This window comes from Abramis brama (assembly GCF_963993115.1).
Source record: "Abramis brama genome assembly, chromosome: 1".
Classification (NCBI taxonomy): domain Eukaryota; kingdom Metazoa; phylum Chordata; class Actinopteri; order Cypriniformes; family Leuciscidae; genus Abramis; species Abramis brama.
In genome coordinates, this window is record NC_139963.1 from 20,095,782 (window position 1) to 20,122,509 (window position 26,728).

At 38.0% G+C, this 26,728-nt stretch overlaps 1 protein-coding gene across 3 annotated transcripts in view; it reads right to left on the minus strand.

Annotated features, from left to right (window-relative positions):
* The window catches only part of grin2ca (glutamate receptor, ionotropic, N-methyl D-aspartate 2Ca), a 66,722-nt gene that overhangs the window by 31,049 nt on the left and 8,945 nt on the right, over positions 1-26,728 (minus strand). For 2 of the 3 annotated variants that reach the window (XM_084130376.1, XM_084130375.1), the window contains exons 3-4: positions 15,476-15,917; positions 5,068-5,666 (exon numbers count right to left, since the gene is read on the minus strand). In XM_084130376.1, coding sequence (XP_083986502.1) covers positions 5,068-5,666; positions 15,476-15,901 — 1,025 coding nt within the window. In that variant the 5' untranslated portion in view covers positions 15,902-15,917. Of the gene's footprint in view, positions 1-5,067; positions 5,667-11,361; positions 11,471-15,475; positions 15,918-26,728 lie in introns of those variants that run through there. The other variant, XM_084130377.1, reaches the window with a different exon arrangement.

The following is a 26,728-nucleotide window of genomic DNA, read 5'->3' on the forward strand; positions in this document are numbered from 1 at the left end:
AGCAACACACGTAAAACCACCTGTTACACCCTAGTAACCGCATAGCAACGCACTAAAAACCTCACAGAACACCCTAGCAACCCCATAGTAGCATCATACAAAAAACACTCATAACACCTAAGCTATCAACTGCATAGCAACACACATAAAACCACCTTTTACACCCTAGTAACCGCATAGCAATGCACTAAAAACCTCCCAGAACACCCTAGCAACCCCATAGTAACATACAAAAAACACGCATAACACCCAATCCCCCGCATAGCAACACACGTAAAACCACCTGTTACACCATAGTAACCATATAGGAACGCACTAAAAATCTCCCAGATCACCCTAGCAACCCCATAGTAATGCATACCCAGAAAGACCCAGAAAGCAACAACATAGCAACGCAATAAAAAACCCAGAACACCCACATTTTTCTTTCTGTCTCACAATGTCTCTGGTCTCATATAGCAGCAGACTTTTTTTTATAACAGATTTTTTGCCTCTTGGGGTTTGGGCACAACATCCTGGTAATTATTGTTGGGCTTTCAAAAAAATGTATAATAATAATAATATTCAAACCTTTTCTGCTGAAACAAATTCCCAAAGCAATAAAAAATGGCAAAACCATGCCAACACTTCCGCTTGGACCTCCCTGAGGACACAGTCTCTCAGTTTTTTCAGGATCCTTCACCTCTCAAGGCTCTCCACTGAAGCCATCTAAATCAACCTGCTTCCAAACGCAGGCTAGACCTCATTGTGGAGCAGCTTCTCTTTCAGCTAAATTTGTTAGCTTCAGGACAATCATCACATATCCCAACAGCAACATTTTGCATCTGTTTTTAACATTGCATGCCAAGAAAAATGTACCAAACTGTAATGTTTAGTGTTAGGGGGTTGACAAATTCAAGTTAGGACCTACTGTAAATGTTACCTCAAATCACAGATTGTTGACTCCTAAATGATCTGACTTTGATTTTTACCCACTAAACAATAAAATAGGTGAAAAATGTTATGGAAAAATGACAAATCTAGGGGGCGGGCTTTTTTGATCTAGGCCAATATGCAAACACCGAGCAACCACAGAGAGCACCCTAGCAACCACATAGCAATGTGCTAAAATCCACTTAGCATCTTACTAACCACAGCAACACCTTGGTAACACCCTAGCATCTGGGCAGTGACTATTCAGAACATTCTCTTCGGAAAATATAGAATCTATTTTTAAACATTATTACCCATCATCCAGCTCATTTCTTGTTCCTCTGTTTGTACTCCAGACAGATTTTGTGGTTTCTATTATATTTTGGAATATAAAAAAATAAAGTCTCTGGAATTTGGACTGATAATCTTAGCATTGAACCTGAGCTGTTTTGTCTTTTTGTGAATGGTACATAAAAAAGAGCATTTTCTCTTCATAATACAAACCCCAAAAAACTCATACTATTTTTTACACATTGGCACTAATATTGTTATTGTAGTCGAACAGCTAAAGTTTACACAGCACCCCAGATCAAGTGGAAAATATTATCAGAACAAACTCCATTAGCACTATGAAGGTCTGATACACTTTTGATTCTGAACATTGCATCACTGCCCATGTTATTGAAAATATCTGCTGTTATGCTCAAAGCATTATTAAATCAGATAATTACAGGCACATGATTCATCATGCACCATAATTGGGGGACGCTGTGGGTGGGATATTGGACAGCCTCATCTCATCTATACACATCACACACACACACAGCGTCCCAGCGGAGGTGATGAAAGCCCCCTGAGTATTATGGGCACGCTTAAGTGTCATCTGTGTGAAAAGCCAGCATAATCTGATAATCTGCTGTAATCTCATTAACAGGTAAAATGACTTAATCGCAAGAGCATTAAAATCAGACTTAATTAAAACCAGCCCATCAATAATGAGGGTGACTGGCCTGGATCGAGTTCATTTCAGTGGCATTTTATCTTTAGCCTATATCCCAAAACTGAATGAGTAACGAGAAAATAAATCCCCTCAAAAGCAAGATTATATTGTCAAGAAGTCATTCTACCGGGGGGAATGTTAATGTGTTCAGCTCTGTTCTAAAAACTAGTGAGCTGCCTCGCTGCCTACAAAGGCGGCTGTTTCTAAGACAGTATGCTAACCGTCATGTAACCTCATGTGAATGATTTAGAACACTCTCCATAGCAACTCAAATACAAAGTCCCTTTAAGGCAAGTCATTTCAGTCGGCGGCCATCTTTGAAATGCCTCTCGGGCAGCTATTTCAGTACAGCTCCTCTCTTTTTGAATGGGGAAAAATATTTTTTTTCTGTTCACCAAGCTTACGATGAAATTTCACATTTAAAATCACCACTGAAATCTACGGAAGCCCTGAAACACAACGTAATTTTTTTTTCTAAAAAAAACTTTACTCTCAAAATATTTCGACTTAATTCTCGAATTTTTTTTACTTTTTCTTGAAATGCTACGACTTTATTCTCGTAATTTTAGATTTTTTTTTTTTTTAGGATTTTTTTCAACAAAGTTACTTTGATTAAAGATTACGAGGGCACATGAAAAAAAAATGAAAAAAAGATGTGCACGGATAAACCATTTACAATGAACTAGAGTTGTCAAAAAGTACCGACTTCGGTACCAAGGTGTACTGAAATTTTTAAATGTGACGATACCAGCATTTTGAACGGATTCTTAAACACCTCTGATTGGCCACAGCTCAACATATATGTCTGTGATTGGCTACACCTACAATGATCAACAATGACATCTTTGACGCTCCTCATCGATCGCTTACACAGATACGCTCGTTTAAAAGCAGGCTTCTGTCAGAGGATCTTTAATATATCCACTAACAGACGGATCTGCTGATACAGTAGACGCCGCTTTCAAACACTCCCGTGTGTATCTGTGTTGACGCTCGATGAAGAGCGTCAAAGACAACATGTTTTTGAAGAGTTCATCATTGTAGCCCATCACAGACATACATGTTGAGCACGTCAACACAATGGCCAGACATGTTGAGCGGTGCAGTGTTGCTTCTTAAGTATAGTACATGTTTCTAATTTCACTTAGGATTTTGGGATATTTTAACTTGAACAAAAATATATTTTTCAGTGTATGAACAGTGTATGAAAAATTCTACTTATGTGCTCTACAGAAAAAATAACATACAGGTTCAGAACGACATGAAGGTGAGTAAACTCATCCTTTGATACTGGTATAAAATGCACTTGTGGTATCTCACAGCAATGCAAACACAGGTTCATAGATCTCCCGCATGATTTACAAGCCAATGACCTTGGGCTGCACCAAACACGGAGTACCTCTATCTGTATCGTCCGCTCAAACTCTGGCCCCCTTTGGATGATTAAAACATTTTCTGACGAAATAGGATTTGTTGTGCTCCCTGGCACAGATGGCACCAGATTGCTCTTTTGGGCAGCCCTGGCAAGAAAGGGCACATCACACGTTATATCTTCGCTCTGATCCCTGTATCTAAATCCGGATGGCACAGACTGGGCAATGTGCAGCAAAGTGAGCACCCTGGTTTTTGGCCCTGCTACAGAAAACTGTTGGCAGAAGTTCAAACTTTCCTGTCACTTTATATCCATCAACCTTAACTTTGCTTATGCGACCCTGTTGGGTCAGGAGTTTTTGTAACCTTATAGTAGATTTCACAACATACCACAATTGTACACATGGATTTCCCCATTGGATCCCCTATCTGTTGTTCAAAATCTCTCCTATACCATGGCTGCATCTCAATTCAATCCCATCTATACAGCAAGCGGTATTAGGATTAGTGGGTCCCAAATCAAAGTACATTCAAATGTCATGTCAAAGGTATTCATATAGTGTCCTATTTCTGATGGACTTTAAAGGGTTAGTTCACCCAGAAAAATGATAATTCTGTCAGTAATTACTCACCCTCATGTTGTTTCAACCCCGCAAGACTTTCGTTCATCTTCGGAACACAAAATAAGATATTTTTGATGAAATCTGAGAGCTGTCTCACTCCTCCATAGGCTTACATGTTATTGAAACTTGCCGGCCCAGAAAGTTAGTAAAGACAATGTTTAAAATAGTCCAAGTGACTACAGTGGCTCAACCATAAGTTTCTCAAGCGACGAGAATACTTTTTGTGCGCAAAAACAAACAAAAATAACGACTTTATTCAATATTCATTTGCTTCAGTTTGGGCCTCCGAGTGAGTTCAAAATAGTGTAACAGCGCAGCGCTTCTGGGTTGTACGTCAGAACGTAGGCTCACTATCAGCCATAACATGAAGATCATTACCGGTATTATAGATAGACTTTTAGGGCCTTATCATACACCCAGCACAATGCAGCACCAGGAGCGACGCAAGTGTTTTTTGCTAGTTTCGGCCTGACGTCCTGTTAACGTCCTGCGCCACGTTGTTTAAACAGCAAATGCATTTGAACCCGTGGGCTGCTGGTCTGAAAACGAGGTGTGTTCGGGTGCATTGTTGGCGCATTGCTATTTTGAGGCAACTGAAATAGACTGCGCCATTGACCAATTGAAACCTGGTCTAAAGTCAATGGCGCAGTATTATATATTTTTTGTTATTTAAAGATCGCGTTAGTAATGTGCGCCTATAGGCGGGTCCACAACGCGTGTCCTCTCTGCTTATTACCCGTAGATGGTCTGCTCACACGCTTTAACCTCGTGCACGAGCAGATCCGTTTCCTCTCTGGAGAAGCGTTTGGTCTTTCCGCTTGCAAATTCCGCCATGTAAATAGCGAGCGCAATTGGTTTTTAAAGGAAATGGGATGAGACTCTGATTTATTGCACGTTACGCCCAAAACACACCCATTACTCATTAAGAGAATAGAGACAACCCTTTTAGACCATGCGCCGGATGTGCCGACCACTTTTCCCATGATTAAACTAGCAAAAGTGGATTCAGACACGCCCTAAGTGCACTTGCTCTGTGTGATTTAGACCACTTCGTTAAAATAGGACCCCTAATAGGCCTATCATTGCATCCCTAGTTTTTGAATGTATGAACCTAAAGGTTAAGGTTAATATCTCCACCAAAATAAAACTCTGAAAACTCACCTGTAGAGACTGTCATTGGTGGATGGCCGAACCGGACTCAGACAATCCATGTGTCCATCAGGAATAAACCCTCTCTGCTTGCGGAAGCTCTCCACTCCTTTCACGACGATGGCTACACCATCCCTGACTCTGTTTCTCAAGCTCATCTTCCAGCGATCTGAGATAATGCTGATCAATCCAATGGGGAAGCTGTCTGGAGGTGATATATTGGGGTTTCCCACTGCAAGGCTGGGGATAAACCAGATATACCCCGGACCAACCAAACCCACTTCCCTGGCCATGGTGAACAGGTACTGGGCCTCATCATGCGAGCAGTAAACCAGCAGCACCTGCGCGTCGATCTGCTGAAGTAATCGGTGGGCACGGAGGTCGTTCATGCCGTCGGCCGACATGTCAAACGTCAAGATGTCCTGCAACTCCCAGAGGAAGTAAGATGTATCGATAAAAGAGCGGATGTAGTCCACGTAGGTGTTGTATCCTGGGTACAGGCTGGTCACCACCACGAAACTGTCCCAGTTGTACTCCTCCATCATCTTGAACATCCCATTGATCTGCTGCTCGACGGAAGAGCCCAGCTGAAGGAAAGTAGAACCGTCACCCTGTCAGAAACACAGGAAAGTCAGAGCTTGACATCATTTCTCCATATGGCTCTTGGCTGTAAAAATCAACATTCGCATCAAGATTTCATAATGGTATAAAACCAAAAACATTGTCTAAATGCAATAATTAATAGTAACAATAATATGATAACAATTATTATCATAAGAAACCTAAATTAAATATAACAACTCTTGCATATTACTTTACCATACTATTTTATATCATTATATTTTATATCATTTTATATTCATATAGTAATAATAAACATCGTCATCATCATCATCTAACATAACTTTATGCATTATTTTTGAATATTATATTCAGTCACAGGTGTGTTCTGTGTACTATTGACTGTTCAAATCAACTTTGAATGCAGCTCATCTAATTTAATTATATTTTATTATTGTAATAATTATATAAGTTATATATTCATTATACAAAAAAATATATAATCCTAATTAATAATAATAATAATTATATTGGTTTTATTATTATTATAAACTTAAATATAAATACAAATACATATTACTATAGCGTACTAACTACTAAATAATAATATTATATTTAATATAAGTTTATATAATCATCATCACCATCATCTGAATAAACAACAGCATAACATAAATATAGAATCAAAATGATATTCAGTCAAAAGTGTGTTCTGTACTGTTATAATGACTGTTCAAAACAACTGTGAATGCAGTTCATCCAATGAAATTATAGAGCCGTAACTATTTGCTTTATAAAAGTTATTTAATTGTGCTTAATGTAGCACAGATAAAGCACACCCTGCAAATGAGTTTACAATAAAAACTTTGCATGGCAATTAAAAATTGTAATTGCCTATATACAGTATATCACCCATAACTACATTCTTCAATACTATTAAGGGCAAAACATGTTTCGACTTTGAGGTTGCATGCCCAATCATCCATGCACAACAGTTATATCATTTTGAGACTTGGCTGAAGATCTAAGGCAGTCTTTATTAAGGGTAATCCAAAAAAGTAGTCAAAAGCAGGCAAAGGTCCAAACATACTGAGATCAAGATCATCCAAACAGGGTAAAATACACACAACTAGTGATGGGACGGTTGATACCATTACCGCAGTTTTCTAAGCACTATTGTATCACACACTGTACAGATGCTTGTATTGAAATGACAATACCATGTGATTGATGACGTGTGGCCACCAGGTGTCACTAATGCGCAAAGCTTCCAGTAATGAACCTTTTTTAAGCACAATTTGATGAAAGCCTCAAATGCTTCAGAAAGCCTCGGTTTCCCATCACTTCACACACTGACGCACGCAGAAGACAAGAACACAGGATCCAGGACAAGAATACAGGAGTTAAGACACAGAGTGGTAACATTTTAGCAAGACAACACAAAAAAATGCATGGGAGGACACCATACAGCCAGCGCAAACAAGGTAACAATACACAGGTGTACTGAATGAAGCCATAATGAGTCCAGGCAAAGGATTGTGGGGAATGTAGTACTTAATATTAACACAGCGACAAAAGAAGTGCCCTCTGGAGGAGCTCATGGGAACTCCAGATGGAGGATGTGACAAAAATATAAGATTACACTACCAATTAAATTGTCTAAAATCCCACACTTCCCAATATATACCTCCCTGAACATGACATTTGGTTATAAAAGGTTTTTCCACAAGAGAAAGATTGCAAACATCTCAGATAAACGGCAGAGCTTAGACAGATGATATTTATAGTGTGTATTACAGCATTTATCATTTCAGAAAAAGTAAACGGTGACTGAATTTAAACTCGAGTTTTTCTCTAGAAGATGAAGGCCAACTGATACCACCAGAGGATATTCATATTGAGCCGTTTCCTGCGAGAGACTTTCAGTGTTACACAGTGATGTCCTTCAGAAGCATTGGGAAAGTAGGGTAAGCCTGTAAACGGAATACGTTCCGGTTTATTCCACCTGTTCGCTGACCTCTTTAACTGCTCTAAAAATCACAATGCTTGAATGCTAGTGTCATTGAATGACCATTGCATTAAAAATAAAATAAAAAATAAAATAGCCTACAAGGTGCAAGACAAAAGAACAGTTAGAGCAATATGATGGGTTAGGTATTTATAAGCTTGTCCCATTACAACATTACAAGCCTATTTTTATATTACTAGATCTCAGATCTGAATCTTGAAGTCTGCAATGGTACCGCAGGGAGTCAGAACATTTTGACAGGATCGACCTCAATATTTATCACTATAAAGATCTGCGTCTTTGAACTACATTTATTTGAGTCTTCACCTTGATTGCAGTTCTAAAGACTTTTAAATGACTTTATCTTGTATCAGTAGTGACTCATTTCAATTGAAGATGAAACCCTGACAGGATGACTAGAGTTGGCCAAACATCCAAAGCTGTCAGTAGATTGCTTGTAAGGTTATTGATTCTGACAGATTTTTTAGCCAATGGTGGCTGATTATTGTAGGTAAATACAACAACATTTGTCCGAGTGCTGTCACATCTATGGCAGGGGTTTTCAGTGACCCCCAAATAGGATGAACCTGAAACCTAAAATATCAAGGCAGTTAAGTATTATTTATATATATATATATATATATATATATATATATATAATCCCATATCCCATTCCCTTTAAAAGCCAGTTGCGCTCACGCCATGGCGGATTCGCTATTTTACATGCCGGAATTTGCAAGCGGAAAGACTGAACACCAGTCGCAAATGGATCTGCTTGTGCGCAAGGTTAAAGTGCGCAAGCGGACCATCTACGGGACAAGCCGGATTACACCATATCTTTATGTACACAATAATCATCTTTTACATTGTAATCCTTTTATTTTTAATACACTTAAAATTAAAATTTACATTTAAACAAATGCATTAAGCTGAACTTAATCAATTTTAGTTAAACTTAATACATTTGTTTAAATGTAGCTAAAATCAATTGTGTGCAACCACTTACGATAAAAAAATTGATTAAATTCAACGAATCATTTTTTTCAGTGTATGTGGCATGTTTGTTTGCTGCTGCGAGTCCCTGTGTGTGTAATAATCTGTGTGCCAACAATGCGCCTGAACACACCTCGTTTTCAGACCAGCAGCCCATGGGCGCACAAATGGGCGCAAATGCATTTGCTATTTAAACAACGTGCAGCGGGACGTGAAAATGATAACTGCGTCAGGCTGAAACTAACAAAAAACACTTGCGTCGCGTCTGTCGCTGCATTGCACCGGGTGTATGATAGGGCCCATAAAGTACATATGTATAATTTAACATTTACTTGATGCTCGTTTGCGTAATATTCAAATAATATATTTGTGTAAATTTGCATTTCACTGTTTCTTCATTTTGAGGAATACTGAATGTGTTTTTGTGCAAGTGAGATGAGTAAATGCATGTTAAAATTTAGTCCAGAACTACAATAACCATCATGCTCACACACCACTCAAACACCTCTGCGCTTACTCATGATTTCTCTCAACATGACAGGACAGGAGAGCTGTCGGTCAATAAATGGGAAAAAGTAACTTGCGTTACTTATTACTCAGATATAAATGTAAAAGTAATGCGTTACTTTACTAGTTACTTGAAAAAGTAATCTGATTATGTAACTCGCGTTATTTGTAATACATTATCCCCAACACTGGAGTGTGTTTTAGAGAAGTTTAATTTCTAAGAATCCACAAAGCAAAAAGTGCTATTCATGTCTATAACCCACAATCACACACTCACTTTTTCACCCTTTCTCTCTGGTTTTCTTTAGATATCTCCCCTCATTACTCAACTATAGGTGTCCTGGTCTAGTCAGAAGATAAATATAATAGTTTAGCTGCATATGAATGCTTTATCTCCAAAGGAAGCTTCTCTCTGTGTGTCCCTCTATGTGTGAGAGAGATAGAGAGTCCACTGCGTTGAACTCACACAGACTCTGTGCACGGCAAGATAAAGCAAATCTCTCCTCTGTGTCTCTGAGGAGCATCTAGGCAAAGCAAATATCAAGACAAACACAGTCAACCAAAAAAACGTATGAAGAAATCATAAAGGTATATTGGCAAAAAAAAAAAAAAAAATTAAGTTAATTTACTATTCTATTTCCTCTTGCCTGAAACCAGTTAACGTCGTCTGCCAGATCTCTCTGTGTCTATGCCACTTGTGCAGCCAAAAGCAGCATGAGCGCGCATTGATCCATGATTGACTGCTGAGAGGAAATACACAATGATTTCATTCTCGTCGTATGGTTGACGTTTGAATGCTCGCTTCGCTACGAGATTAGATTCTGTGCGCGGCCTGCAAGAACAACACAATCCAAATAAATGAATTTTTGTTGACTAAATTGGATTCAGGTTTGTTGCCTAGAATCAGAGGCATGATCATGAATGTCTAAAGGAATGGCTTTGTTTTTCAGGGTAACAGATGACCAGAATAGCCATATGACTATTGTATGTTTGGCTCAGTAAGAGGGATACAGAATAATGTTACAAACTATAATTGTTATGAAGCACAAAACTCTCAGAGCAAAGTAAGTTTCTATACTAATATCCCTCCATTTATTGTTGAAGCAGACGTCTTATAAACAGGAAATTGGATGAAGGGGAAATAACTCAGTTAATCAATCAGAGTAATAACAAATACCCAGAGGGAAAGTGGTACATTTGTATTTGTCCGTGTCTCACCACACTATCACAGTAGTATTTTAGGTTACTATGGTTACATACACCAGGTAATTTCTGTTAATCAGCCACTGATTGTAAGTACTAGGAAATGTGTCTTAAAGTCATGTTGACCTTGTCCTGCAGTTTTGAGTGCTTTCAATCCAGCCAATGGTTTTGTTTGATTGGATGCTGGATTTTAAGGTTTTAAATGTGATTATTTGGTATTTGGCGCAGTATTTATAGGTATAAGGTAGGATTAAGGGATGTAGAATATTCTCATGCGGAATAAGGAATTGATATGTGCTTTAAAAATAGCCAATTTCCTAGTAATATGCATGTTAATAAGCAACTAGATAATAGTGAGAAATGAACCGTAAAATAAAGTGTTTTTTTGTTTTGGAACTTTGTTTTAGTGGACATTCTGCATGCCTGCCACTTATTCATTACAGACTAGTAAAATATGGCCCAAACTTGTTCACAGATGAACTCAAGTTCACACTTCTGATTAATGTACCTTCTGGCTGCGACATCAGAAGTTTCAATATTTTGACAATAAAGTTGCAAGGAAAGTAACGTCAAATGGGACATTATTCTAAATCTCTGAACGCAATTTACAGTACAAAAACAATGACCAAGGAGAACCAATCTCACATTTACCTTGTCATAAACATTATCTACTGCCAAAACAATGACATTCAAGAGGATTGACTAAGAAAAACAATTATAAAAACACTAAACATGGCAATGTACTAAGACAGTGGAAGACCAAATTCATTTTTTACCACTGATTACAGAAACTGACGACTCTAGATAAAAAACAAATTTGTTAGGGTTTAAACATATTACTACTTTAATTTTAAAATGTTACACTCTGGTAAAAGGCTTATTATGAGATTATTCTCAAAACATATTTTTTTCTTCTGAATCATAGTTTTTCCCTTTTAACGTGGCACTAAATGCCATCATAAAGTTCTCAGATTGAGACAATTTAGGCCACCAGATCTGCAGCGAGGGAGACTGATGGAATTTCTCTGTCTTACTATATTCAGGAAAGGTGTGCAGAAGGGAAGCCATCTGGTGTGACGGTGGCATTCATCAGTCAGAACCTGAGATGCCTGTCAACAGTCCACTGGGTGCAGCAGTGCCAGCCTGCCAATGAAAGCTTTAAACTTAGAGCTAGGAAATAACACTTCAACCCTTTAAACCCCCATCCTAGGATTCATATCACACATACTACAGCAATATGCCTTTAAAAGCATATAAGTACATTTTGTATAGGCTGGCTAGTATATCCAAATCTGTTGTGCAAGCTCGTGTTTTATAAATGCATGTTTTCAGATGGTGAAAATATGACAAACTAATTTTCTCATGATTATGACAGTGTACCAGACAAAAGTTAATAAGCACATCACAGACAAAACATCTGGGATTGTAAAAAAAAAAATCTCTTATAAAACAACGTGGGATAAAAAGGAAAGCCATTGAGAGAAATTTGCTTTTGATTCTCCCACTAAGAAATCCTAAATTTTCATCTCAATAAGCTCTATAAACACAATATTACTTGGTTTCAAACAAATACAGATCATCATAACAACCGTAAATAGTCTGGGATAATTATGCATAAAAATACCACCTCAAAGACAATAAAAGACTCAATTTGCAGCTTCAGTTTGACAGAATTGATGACTTCAATACAGTATACACTAATCTATTTATCATTCAGAACATGCGTAAAAATCTAATACTTTTTTTCAGTCTGGTCAAAAATGCAATAACATTTATTTAAAGTTGGACCTAGCTAGCCGTTTTGCACTGCAGTCCTTGAGTAATAAAGATTTTCATAGACAGATAAATGGATTAAGCATTAAAAACAAAGAATATTCTGTTCTATTCAAGGAGTGTTTTGAATATAAATACAGTGAGATGGCAAAAATCACAAAGCAACAGTTTCAAATCACTAGATGCCATAAACTAGACCTCAACAGTCCATTTCATAGCTTCATATGGTTCCCTAAATAAAAATTATATTTCTATATTTATTCCTGGACCTGCTCTATGTCATTGTTCATAGCCATTTGCATAGAAGCAATAAAACAGACGGGGATAATCTATTGTCCCTCTCAGCTCCATTTTGAACTGACACAAAAGGTCAGCTGATCTTTGTTTCACTGCAGTGGTCTGGCCAACACAGTGACGCATGTAGAAAGAGGATGGAGCAGCTAGGAGTTAAAACTCCTTATGTATTATAGATCTCTAATGAGTCATCCATATCAAGGCTCTTTCACAAATAACCACAGACTCCAGACAAACTGCAAGAAAAAAGAAATTACATTAAAGTGGTTTGTAGAAGAATCTTACTTATATGTGTGCAGTAATTTTCTATGATGGACAGGGTTGCCAGATTGGGCGGGTTACCGCCCAATTGGGCGGTTTTACAATCTGTTTTGCGGGCAAAAATGGGTTTGGGCGGGTGGATAGAAATTGGGCTGGTTTCAGATCAGTTCGGCGGGTTTTTGTTGCCGAAACACCGGCACTTCAGATCCTTCTTCCTGCGACCCAATGTTCAGCAGACAGCAGTCTCACTCACTCACTCACTCACACACACACACACACACACACACACACTACAGCTCTGGCTGACGTGCCCCCTAAACTGACGTGCGCCCCTCAACTAACACACTAGATCACGGGGTTTTCAAACTTATCTAGCTGACAGTCACTATGGTCTCATGACAACTCTCTCCGGGTCAGCAGCTGCGCCAACACAGATTTGAATGTTGCGATATGATTTTGTCAAAGGTTTAATAGACAGACGAAATGGAAGAAGATCGCGTGAGTGTTTGAATCGAGATCACAGTCTTTTATAGATACATCGTGCAGCTCTGTAACGACACATATTTCATCCTCTGTTGAAACGAAAGTGGCTAACTTCTGTCAACCTCATCTATAAGCAAGGGCAAAAATAAAGCAATTTAATTTGAATTAATATCGGTAATATTCTGTAAAAAAAAAAAAAAATTGATTTTAAAATCGTAAAATATTATATAAAAAAATCAGTGTAGCCTATTTTTACGTTCATTTGATTAACTATTGTTTCTAAAATCGTATAGGCTAAGTTGAAAAATGGGTAATTTTAAAGCTTGTTAATGATTTCAATGTGTTTAAACGAGAAACAAGCCAAAAAAAAATTGGGCGTTTTTTTGTGCATTCTCGCGGTTTTTGGCTGGAAAACCTTGTTGGCACCTGGCAACCCTGATGATGGACTGCCTACAAACTGTGACGCTTATCATCAAACACACAAAGAGTGAATTATAGACATTTCCAATCTGATTGGTCTAAAATTTGCAGGGTCCTTGCCAGAAGTAATTGCTAAAGAAAAATTCGAAAGAAATTATTTTTTATTTTATTTGAGGCAGTTATTTTTAAAATTATGTAATAAATATGACAAATTCTGCAGGATAATGTATGTAAGCAAAATAACTGATACATGGATTTCAAAGTCTGCACACTCATTCAGATTGCTGCATCATTATTTAAATGCACTATGTTTCCAGCCTATCGTTGTGGTATTATCAATTTCATATTTATCCGCCCCTAAACATCATCTACGAAAAGATAAAGTAAAGCAAATTAAAGCTTAATCATGTTGACTGCACTACAAAACTTTGGAAAACCAACCCCTGCAAACTATATTCAAGCAGGGGAAACCAATTGAGCTTGTAAATAATGAAAACATGATGAATGAAGATTCTCTAATTCGCCACTATTTCCCCAGTTCTGTGCTGAAAAACAAGGGTTTCTGGAAATGAACACTGGACTCAATGCTGCGTCCCAAGACATTTTAGCATTGAGAGACTTCTGCTTGTGCCTAATTTGACCTTTTCATTAATTTTCATCAGTCGCACGAGTATTGTATTAACAAATTTTATAATCGCCAATTAAATCAACCAGCTTCTCCAATTAATTCTGCTTTCACACTAGAGATTTTGGTGCAGACCAAATCTGTTTGATGCCAGAGATTGGTTTGTTTAGTTGACGTGAGTGTTGAAAGTGTTGTTTTATTGGGTGTGCAGCAAATATTTTAATAACACAGCAAGTCATTACCTAGCAACAGTTGTAAACAACTGCCAGTACCGTTCATGGTGGTACTTATTTCATAACATTAACATTTATGCATTTAGAAGACGCTTTTTCCAAAACGACTTGTATTCAAGCTCTACATTTATTTTTCAATTCATGCATTCTCTGGGAATCGAACCCATGTTAGCACCATTATGCTCTTCTGTTTGAGCTGCAGCAATGCTACTCGTGTTGATGATGCAAACATACCGCAGTTTCGACCCATAAGTAATTTTTTTTTAGCAACTTACACTGTATTCAAGGTATTAATTTTATAGGTGCATGCATTCCATGGGATTTGAACCCATGGCCTTGGCATTGTTAATGCTATGCTCTTCTGTTTAAACTACAGGAAAGCTACTCGTGTTGATGATGCAAACATACCACAGTTTTAGAACAAAAAGTACATTTATGGATGTTACAAATGTTTTTATAAGGGTACGCATTCCCTGGGAATCGAACACATGACATTGCCTTTGTTAGCGCCATGCTCTACTGTTTTGAGCTAGAGGAATACAATTAGTAAGATGTGAAAACAGCTCAAAAGTCCTTTTATAGGGACTTTTATTATGACGCAGTGAATGCTATTATGAATACTCGATTCTGGGGTCAAACATAGTTGTATAATTATTTACCATTAAACTGTAGAGTATATCAGATCATTGTCCCAAGTTCCCTCCATAGCTGTGCTCTCATGGCGCTCTCTTTCTTCTAAAATAATAACATTATTTCATCTCAAATCAATATTTCATGTCCATTTATTTATACATTTGCTAAGAAGCCTTGTAATTAGCGAGATAATGGACAGTCAGCCAAAAATAACCCCTTTCTGGGAGATTCAGGACCTCTCCACTTCACATCAGGGCCTCGATGACCCAGTCAGGGTTTTTTTGCATGCTGAATGTACATTTTCCCTAACTAATCTTTGATGCAGACCGTGAAAGAACTCTGGGGGAATGTATGAACGCCCAGAAATCAGAGTTTACCCATCCAGGTCAAGCAACTTTAGAAACTGGCACAGTGCTCGACTCTGACCTTGTGAGGCAGGACAACGGCGGATCCCCCACTGATGCCCACAATGGGCACGGCCGTCTGGGTGGAGATGAAGTCCAGGATCTGTGCCACGGCCTCGGACCCAATGTTATCTTCAAAGACCACCCCGTGCACCCTGTTAGCAGCCAGCGTGTCGCAGATGCGCGTCAGTAGATTGCGCGGGTTGGTGTTGTTCACCAGCACAGTGATGGGGTTCACCTCCAGCGGCAGGTCCAGGAAGTTCTCCCGGCTCAGTCGCCCCTTGATCTCCAACTGGTAGGCGGAGCCGCTGAACACCACCGCCACGTTCACGGTGGGCTCAACCATCCCGAACGGTCGGCACTGGCAGCGGGGGGCGGAGAAGACATACAGCAGCAGCAGCAACGGCAGCCACAGTGTGTCGCTGAGACAGCCTAGATGAACGCCCATCTCAGTCGCCTACTGCCTAGATGGAAGAAAACAAATGGGTGTGAATTACCAGGGATGGTGGGGTTTAATGGTGGTTGACCTTCTAATTAAGGTTTGAAGCGCTACAGAAAGAAGTCAAAACAAAAAGTTTGTGAATGTGTTAATGCAGTAAACATTTACTACGGTTATTTGAGCCTTAATAATTCGTTAGTAATCGGATTGGTGGCTCGGACTGAAAAGCCTCACATTGGATTCATTCGGATCATCATAAAATGTATGCATGAAAACATTGCTAATATGAGGAACAACTAATGTTTTGGTAATCATAAAAGTTTTGCAGCATTTATGTCTCAGTCAGATTACAACCAAAATTATTTTTCTGGCAACGTTTATAACACTAAAATTTATACATGTGTCGATGGCAGAAAAGAATCTCTATGGAAGACACTACTTTGACATTGATTTTTTTTTTTTTTATCGTAGATTTACAGGTAAATAAGAGAATTTGGATTGCATGCGATGAAACAGCAGATTGCACTTCATAAACAAACTGATTTTACTCAACACACAAAAAAATATTATTCAGTACGACTAAATCAGTCTAACCATATAACTAGGTTACACAAAAAAAAGAGGCAGTAGTCAGCATGTTTTCCCAATGAAATTCTGAAGCGACTTTTCTTAGGCTGACGTCTACTTTCTCAAACCATTAGCTCCAACAACCTTCATTCTTGCTTGTTATGCCAACATTTCACCATCCAATTAATACCCAACGGATTAAACAAATGTCCTCCTCTCATTTTTTCTGCATATTCTCACTCAGAAATACACAAATTACAAAAGTAAAATGTGCTGCAAACACTGTTGCATCTTGACCTTAATGTCCAAATAAACTAAATAAAAAGTCTAAGTAAAAAGTTTTAATTCAAAAATATTATTCATTACTTTTAAATTATTACAGGTTACTCCAACAAAAATAATTTTAAGAGCCAGATCAGGTAAAACAATATCTTCCTTGGGTCAAAATGAAAGTAAAAATTTAGTCTATTTACTTTCTTAATACATTTTCATGGTCATATTGTGCCTGATTCTATGGTGCACATTATTCCAAAGAAAAAAAAAATACTTTGTAATCTATGAAAAAAAAAAAAAAAACTTTTCCAGACTCTGAAATGACTTTTTGGCTAACTCCCTCCCACATTTCATAATCTAATACATTTCCAATATAAGGAAAATTGATGGATAAAATTGTCAAAAAGTCAAAAGTCAAATGGGTTGTGAACACAGTTTAGTGTTGAACTCAAGGTCGATTGTAAAGTGTCTAATTTGCACACTAAAGATACACATGGAATTTAACTGTTGTGCACACACAGAGCAAAAGGTGGGGTACTGTAAAAGGATCAGTTTCATCCATGCAACAATATTGCCATAATACTTCATAATCCAGACATCAGAGCCGTTCTGTTGTCAGTCGGCATTAACGCATCAAGCCAACCTTTTAGAACTATTTTTATATGAAATGTTAGAGGCCATTAGAGTCGTATTGCACGTTTAGAGTCATGCTCAGGAGTCACTGGGTTGTCCAGCTGCTGTACTAAGAGCCGCCACTCTCAAACCACATCCAACAGATGGCGGGTACTGTAAAAAAAAAGATTTTTTTTTCAACAAATGGAGAATGTGTGGATTTATAAGCCCTAACTTGTGTGCCTTTGGCCTTTATTTTTGCAGACCGTCTAACATAATCCCTGAAATGAAAAGTCAATACATGCTAGAAACAGTGGCCTTAAAGTTATGTTTTTAGATTTTAAGGCATGTTTTAATCCACCAATATGGATAGAAAAACCTTAGACGTAAAATTGAGGTTAATTTAAGCTTTCATTTATCATCTTTCATTTATAACTCGCCCAATCTTCCTCAGATCTCAGATCCAGCAATATCAAAGCAGTGATCCTTGAACAGCATCCGTATTGACGCGTAGGGTTATCCGTCAGACTCAGCACTGTTTTTAAAGGGATTCAGTTCTTTGAATGGCTTTAGCTGTCCAGCCGCCTGGGGACCAGTGCTGTGGAGATGCCACTTTTAACATGCTGACCAAATTTACAGTGTCTCATGAGCCAGACACCATGTAATCCCTCTGTAATCCCCCCTAGTATGTCATGCTTCGCAATCTGATGGTATCACCTCATCTGACGGTCTCGTGTGGCACAGAAGCCTGCTGTAATGCCTTTATTCCTGCACCCACCCTGTACAGAAGATTTACATGTAATGTTTCGCAGTTTTAAGGACAGTAAGATTATTTTAATGGTTTTAAAGGAAGTCTCTTTGTGCTCACCAAGGCTGCATAATGTGTTAATATATATAAGTCAAGTTCTGCTACACAATGAATTAGTGATAAACAGTGGAGTACAAAATTTAACGGATTGGCCAAATGGCTCATCAGTGACCTAATCAAACACCTTGCTTTTGTCGATATGGCCTTTTAATTCAGGTATATGTCAAACAGACAAATGAACCATATTAATGCATGTGGTGAATTTGATTAAAGCACATTATTGGTAAACGCGAGCTAAAGCACGGTGGAGCTTTTTATACAGCGACAGTGACAGATTTCAACACAGCAGTTGGCAGATTAAACATGGTTGCTTACTCGGAGGAAAGAGACGCACGACACACAGTCCACATGGCCTTGTTACTCTTACACAAATATCCATCAAGTGGAACAAAAAGTAAACGGTGCTTCCCAATAGCTCTAACATACGAGTGCACTGGCTACACACTAATTTCAATGCACAAGCTTGTCTGTTCGGTTGATTTATTACATTTACTCATTCGCTATAACAGCCGTGACAAATGTTCAGCAATTTATTGATATAAATTGCTACTATAAATGATTTGAATGCAAACGGTGTGGTGCATTATTCATAAGTCCACACGTACAGCGAATTGTGATGTACTTGAGTTAATAGGGTTGCAGAATCAAACGGTTTTTGAACATCTGTCTTGACTAATGTTCATCAGAAATTAAGTGGCTTCCTTCCTCTTCTGGATAATATAATATAATATTATATGATAATATTGACAATTAACAACTCAACTTTCAGTTCTCAATACAGTAATGCAAAAATCATATATTTTAATTATTTACAGAGTGAATGAATACATGAATGAACAAACAAACACATTTCAAGAAAACAATTACTCAACAACAACAGACCGAGAGCTAGAGAGACTAGCTCCATTGTAGACTCTTGTTCCATTTGTGAGTTTTGCCATGTTTTACAGTGCTGTTGTTTTTGTTGTAATGTTAGCTCTTGTAATGTTAGTAACAGGACAGTTTTGAGTGTCATTGTTTGTCTAGAGCTGCTGTGCTGCTGGCGACGAACAACCAACTCTTGCTTGTATATACTCTTCATATATACTGTTCATTTTTTGTTCTTCCTTTTCGTTTGTTTGCCATCTTCACTTTATTTTCATGGAGCATTATTTTGCTTCGCTTCAGATATGATAAAAGAGACACTCTTGCATTGCAAGTTCATGCATTTTGGGGACAGAGCAATAAAGGGAGGGGTGTGTTTGTTTGGGATGATTTCAAATATCAACAGCGTTTCTCAGAAATTGCTTACTGCACCTTTAATATGCAGCTATAAACAAGCCATTTGTAGGTTGTTTTCCCTGAGAAAAGTAAACAGGGGCTCTGTTCATTTGAGTAACCCAACAAGCCCGATACAGAAGCAAAGGCTCGAACCAACATACATTTGTGGGCGGGACTATCTGTTTGTCCAACCAATAGAGAGCCTAAGTCCCTCCCCTTCTGGTGGATCACCATGGGACCTTACTTCGGAAAAATATTGTATGGTAGTCAATGGCGCGAGACAACAAATATTTTGATCTCGTTTGAATTGTGCCCTGAATTACACATATGATGTTTGTCAATTTAAAATATACATTTTAAAGTCAAGAAAGTCGCAGTTTGATGTAAAACTGTTGAGGTATAAGACTGTGAAAATGCGTAATTACAGACACTACAAACCCAAAAGGCGCACGTGTGACGTCATACCTTTTCTCTCAATGAATGAAGCTAACTTTACTGAAGCTAACCTCTGTCTGTTTCTATAGTCTTACGTTATAATCGTAACGTTACGCCGTCATGCCTGAGTGTTTTGTACCAGACTGCACACATACGAGCAACGGATCTTATGACGTACATAGTGCGAGACGAGAGATGTAGTTCATTGAGCGATTTTCACATAAAACTAAATGTTACTCTTCTGTTTTATGACAAACTGCGACTTTCTTGACTTTCATAATTATCTTTTAAATTGACAAACATCATATGTGTAATTCAGGGCACAGTTCAGACGGAATAAAAAGATAAGTTGTCTCTATCAATAATGACTACCATACATATTTTTTCCGAAGTAAGGTCCCATGAGCCGGAAGCGGAGGGGAGGGACTTAGGCTCTCTATAATGGAACACAGGGGAAATTATCCAGAAACAACAATTATTATTTTTCCAATTCCCTTTGGTGACTCTAGCGGCACACAGATAAAACACTTCACCTTTAAGAGTTGTAATCCAGTCAACCAATCTACAAGTCTATAATTTATACTCCATTTCCCCTCCTCTCTCTCACACTATTTTATTCTCTCCCTCCCTCTGTGGGTTTAATATGTGTCACTGTCCTTGCCTGTCCCGAGCAGCTATCAGTAGAAAGTTTGTGTGTCTGCTCAGATGAATGACCTCTCTGATTTGGCTCTCTGAAAGTCTCTGAGAAAGCCTCTGAGAACATAGACCAGATTAGATCAAAGTACCGACCACAGATCCAGCCTGGCATGAAGCATCCCATCACGCTCAACTCCCTTCCCATCTTCTATTCCTTATCCACTACCACTCTTTTTTTGGACATGTATATTGTTTGTACAGTGTCTTGAGCAAAACAAATGTGGAGATTACGTGTGCATACTGCAGGCCTGATTATATCTCTTGCAGCATGAACTTAATACAGCGCTTCAAACCTCAAAGAAGTGTTCAATACCCTCTAGTGGATGGAAGGAAGAAAAGCTACAATCACATAGTTCTTATTGATTGCTATTGATACCATACATTGATTTTAACAAGACTACCCAAATAGCCCAACATATTTCTGTAAGCTGAAATCTGGTTTTGCAAGTTCTGAGGCTTTTAAAATTGGTAACTTCAAGGTCATTGTCAATCCAATTAAAAATTCCCGTTAAAGTCCTCACACATTGGGAGGAACTATACATTTCTAAAAAGTATAATTCTTAGGAAAGCATTTCCATCCTTCCCCTAGCTCATTTTCCATTCAGTTGCAGCATTCTGGACCTTTGATATGTCAAAGAGAATTATATTCCAACTCCAGTTCCATCACACTCCGATTCAGTCAAATTACTCATAATGGTATGACATTTAAAGATGCACTCCTTCCCATAACTCCCTACTTGACGAGGCACATATCCATCGGAGATGACTGTAAAAAAGGGAAATACTAGGCCAACGTATTAAGCTCTCAAAAATCTTCTCTTTCATGTGCTTGACCTGTCAGTTGAAATAAAATTGAATATTGCACAAGAACTATAGCATATTGGCAAAAATCTTTAACATCCTGTGTAGCTTTACATATTATAATCACTATATATTGCAGATATAATATAATATAATATAATATAATATAATATAATATAATATAATATAATATAATATAATGAATAAGGTACAAAAATGTTTGGGTGGTTAAACATCTTGCTTAGCAAACTGTTCCCATTAAAATGCTCATGGGCTTGTAGGGGATTTGAAAGGGTAATTTCAAATTACACGCACCTCCACTGATCTCATTTTTGGACAAACAGCCGAGTCAATAAACAGACGCGGTTATTGTCACATCAGATCAAGGTCAGCGCTCCATTTTAATCTGAATCTTCGTGACTGTGGCGCTGACAAATTTTTAAAATGCAGCATTCATTCAGCCTGCCATCAGATTTCACCTCTTAGCTATCGTAACTCCACAACCGACTGACTGTCATCGACCATGACAATCTCCAGGTTCATTTTTACCTGTGTTGTCATTATGGCCTCGTGATAAACATCAGTAACAAGCTGTCACATTAATGCGCACATGTACTTTCTCTCTGTACCGCCCGCATCCATTCGTGCTTCCAGGTTGCAGGCAGCTGACTGTACTGTACGGTATGGACAGAATTATCCGGGCAACACACATGGCACTAAAATAATGAAATAAATATTAACTAATAACTTTTTTCATGTATCATAAAAACAACCCAATGTGCATAAATGTGTCATACAAGGAATTTTGTGATAATATAATTCATATTAATAATATACTTTTCTGTAAAAAGCAAATATTTTGTCTTATTAAATATTATATTTCCACCATAAAAATGCGATATGTCATGACCTATCATGTTTAGCAGAAATTAAGGACCTTGCTTCTCACATCTGGGTTGAATATAATATAATATAATATAATATAATATAATATAATATAATATAATATAATATAATATAATATAATATAATATAATATAATATGCCTTACAAAGCGTTTCTAAGGATATACATTTTTAGAAAGCAGCTGTTTGACTCTGAAATGGCGAACGGGAACATGGTTCATGCAACATTAGCAACACATTATTAGCTGTTTGATAACATAGTCAAGTCAAAGGCTAATCATATTAATTACCGTTATGTGTCCGATGTTATCTAGGGCGATACATAAAACGCATTACCATTCTGATACATCGACTTGACGAGCCTGTATGAGTGAGTGGAGGCGGGGCTCATTTGTATATTCATAGATCCGGGTATACTAAATGAAGCAAGGGTAATATTTTAAGGCATGAATAAACGTCTCAATATGCCAGTTTGGTGATCAAAGATGAGTTTTAAGGGATAAAATTATCATCTACAGGGGGACTTTAAAATATTTATTCACTATAGATATAGATAGATGGTGTATCTGCCCACGCTAACCTTCCAAACCATGGCCCTCTAAATTGAACCCACAAAGCCTTAACTACAATGTCACACCACACAACCAATGCTCTTAATGTGGTTTCTTTAGTTGCCCTGCATCTTCTTATGCGCTTATCACACTATACTTAAAGTCCGCGTGATTAAATTTTTGATAGATTTTGATTAAAGATTATGAAGCCAAAACATTTTTTTGTGTGGATTGACTTGCATGGATGAATTGTTCACCACAAAACGATCAATTTAGGCAAACAAAGTAAATATGGTCAATTTTGATTTCATGTGGACTTTAACTCTAGGTTAAGGCTACTTTAAGGTACAGTATACAGCCTAAGGTATACAGTGTAAATTACTAACCCAAGATTATAAGCAGTGAAACACAGTACAAGGTAACCCAGGATTGTGTTGACCCAGGGTTTAAAATGACCCCAGTGAAAAGCCCATTACGCATCATGACACATGACTGGCCTAGAGACTTTTTGCTGATTCTCTTGTGGTGTTGTGTTTGACAGTGTATTTTAGCATGTGCACGTGCTCACAGGGCTCTCATTAAGGCTGCTGCATGACTGTGGCTTAACGAGCCATTAAAGAGCCATTAAGACTCATTAAAGCACAGTCATGCAGCAGTCGTGCTGGCTTAACATGACACTGACTGATTCTGAGAGCTGCTGCAGGTTATCAAATGCCTCACAAGGTGACTGATCCAACATTGTACGGCCCCTTAGAACTTTTCTACGTCCAAATCTTACTGCATTTGAATGCATACAAATTAATGTCTCTTCATTATTCTCATTTAATAGAGATCAAATGACATCTTTAGTCACCGGCAGTCACAAAGAACCAGAGTAAAATAGAGGTTTGACCTTGATCTGTATTGGCAGATACCAGATGTAATTGCAAATTAGGTTTTTACATTATCTAAACAAAATATGAGTGGTGTTTGCCTGTGCATGCCAACACAATGCTAATATGTTCTGGGTGGTTGCCAGGATGTTGCTATGCGGTTGCTAAGGTGTACAGTTTTTAAGTGGCTGCTAGCTGGTAATTTACTATTCCAAGCCAAAAGAGTCCACATACAGTACAAGTCTCTTTGATATTCCAGTGCCTCCTTCAGGGTGTTTTACTGTACACTAAGCGTAAATAATAACAGGGCTAAAGGCACACTGGGGTAAAAGACACATTCTAAACCACTAGATGGCACAAAAACTTGCCACAGCTCTTACCCCTTATGTGGGGTAAAAGCAATCCACTTTTACAATCCACTTTTATGATTTATTTTCACATACAGTATGTGGCTCCATCAATGCTCAATACAAACTTTTTTTTTCTGCAATCATACACTATTTTTCTTAGGGTGTGCCTTTAGCCCTGTTGTACCCTATATACAGTATATGACACTTAGAAAAGTAATATCACTCAACAACCTAATACTCAAATTGTGGTTGTAATATCAAACCACAATATGATAGATCATAAACTCACAAATTTGAGCTGAAGTTTAAGACGTTATTAGCTAACTGCTACAACCCAACTAACTTGTTTAGTGTGGCATTTTTAACTAACAAGGCTATCTATTTTCCCCTTAATTACACTTATGACATCCACTAATAAATAATGAATTATCAGTTCATACATGGGTTCTGTGACATGACAGTCACAGATGTGTCGAGAAATGTGACATGCTATACTCCACCTAAACAACATTTTCTAATTATTATGCATGCATTTTTATGACCTGATATTCATTGAGAGGCCAGATGGAATATTTGTACTTCTAAAAATTAATTTGTAATAATTCATTAAATTAATTCATAATAACCAGTTCCAAGTTCCAAAATGTCTACATTTTTGGGGCAGTCCAAACAAAAAATGACCATCACCGGTTCTTTCATCACAATTCCAATAGAAGGTCAGTCAAGATCAGTGCATTGTCGGAGAAAGTATTTCCAAACAGTGTGCTCTGTTTTAAACTGCACATTTAGAAAACTGCAAAATGCAAATGATAAAAAGAAGCTAAGAAAAAACAAAAAAACATGGTAACCGTTTGCAGCACCAAAAATATCACATTTACGTTATTTTGTCTTAAAATCTCAATATAGAAAACAAAGGTTACAACAAGCTTCTTCACACTGCTTCTCTCTCATCAGCATTAATCTTGATCATCAGAAAGGACATGGATCTGGTCCTGGACCAGCGCCTAGGACTTTCTGTAAAGATCTCTATTAACCCAGAGTCCTAGAAGGATGCAAAGAGTCCATCCATCAAGATCCTTTCCCCCAAACACATTTCTCACTCAATGTCAACCTTCTTAGCACAACAAGCCGATTTTCTTTTTCTTTTTTTGGTCTGTTTTTGCGTGAGTGAGGATTTTTTTCCCAGGCTGTTTAACTGTAATAACATCTGAAAGGCAGCAGATTACGCTGGAATTGAAAATGTGTCGCAGGGGCAACGATCCATTTTACTTGACACATGTAGCCGTAGACTCCATATATCTTATATGGCACCACTGTTAACGCTAAACTCTAGTGCATGTTGGGTTATGGTGTACAGCAAAACCATACTGGGTTTTCTTGTTAAATAGATACATACATATGTATGTGTGTGTGTGTGTGTGGGCTATTTGGAGTGTGGGATCATGATAAAACGGCCTTAAGCCGAGGTTGTGGCATCCGCCACAGAATCTCCCCTCGTCCAGATGTCATCAGGCTGCTTTAACAGCAGCATATCTGCTCACGCACAACACTCACTTTCTCCAACTCGCACTGCCACAAACCCACTCGCACAGAATAATCCGCGTGTAAACATAGGCTACCACTTTGTTTTGTAATCTGCCTTGTGGATTGACACCCATCCGACATGTGTTGAAAACGTAGTAACTTTCAGTAACCTTTGCAGAGGGAAGGGACACAGCAGTGTTAGATACATCTCTGAAGTGAAAAAATTACTTGATTTTACTAAGTAATTCTATACTACTATACTAATATGATTATTTCACAATTTTTTTTTAATTCTGTCATCATTTACTCACCCTTATGTCGTTTCAAACCTGTAAGACTTTCGTTCATCTTCGGAACACAAATCAAGATATTTTTAATGAAATCTGAGCGATTTCTGTCCCTCCATTAACAGTCTACGCAACTACCACTTTGACGCTTCAAAAAGTTCATAAAGAGATCATAAAACTAATCCATATGAATTGAGTGGTTCAGTCCAAATTTACTGTATATATGATGAACAAATTTCATTTAGACTAATTCACATATAAACATTCATCGATGCACACATCATTTGTGGTAAAACGAATCTCAAGCATGTTTGCCTGACGTGCAAGAACCAATGAGGTTCGTTCTCGTGTTACGCAGCATGTTTGAGCTTCTGCAAGAACCAATGAGGTTCATTCTTGAATTACGCAGTACGTTTGAGCTTCCGCAAGAACCAATGATGTTCATTCTTGAATTACGCAGCACGTTTGAGCTTCCGCAAGAACCAATGATGTTCATTCTCGTGTTACGCAGCACGTTTGAGCTTCCGCAAGAACCAATGATGTTCATTCTCGTGTTACGCAGCACGTTTGAGCTTCTGCAAGAACCAATGAGGTTCATTCTCGTGTTACGCAGCACGTTTGAGCTTCCGCAAGAACCAATGAGGTTCATTCTCGTGTTACGCAGCACGTTTGAGCTTCCGCAAGAACCAATGAGGTTCATTCTCGTGTTACGCAGCACGTTTGAGCTTCCGCAAGAACCAATGAGGTTCATTCTCGTGTTACGCAGCACGTTTGAGCTTCCGCAAGAACCAATGAGGTTCATTCTCGTGTTACGCAGCACGTTTGAGCTTCTGCA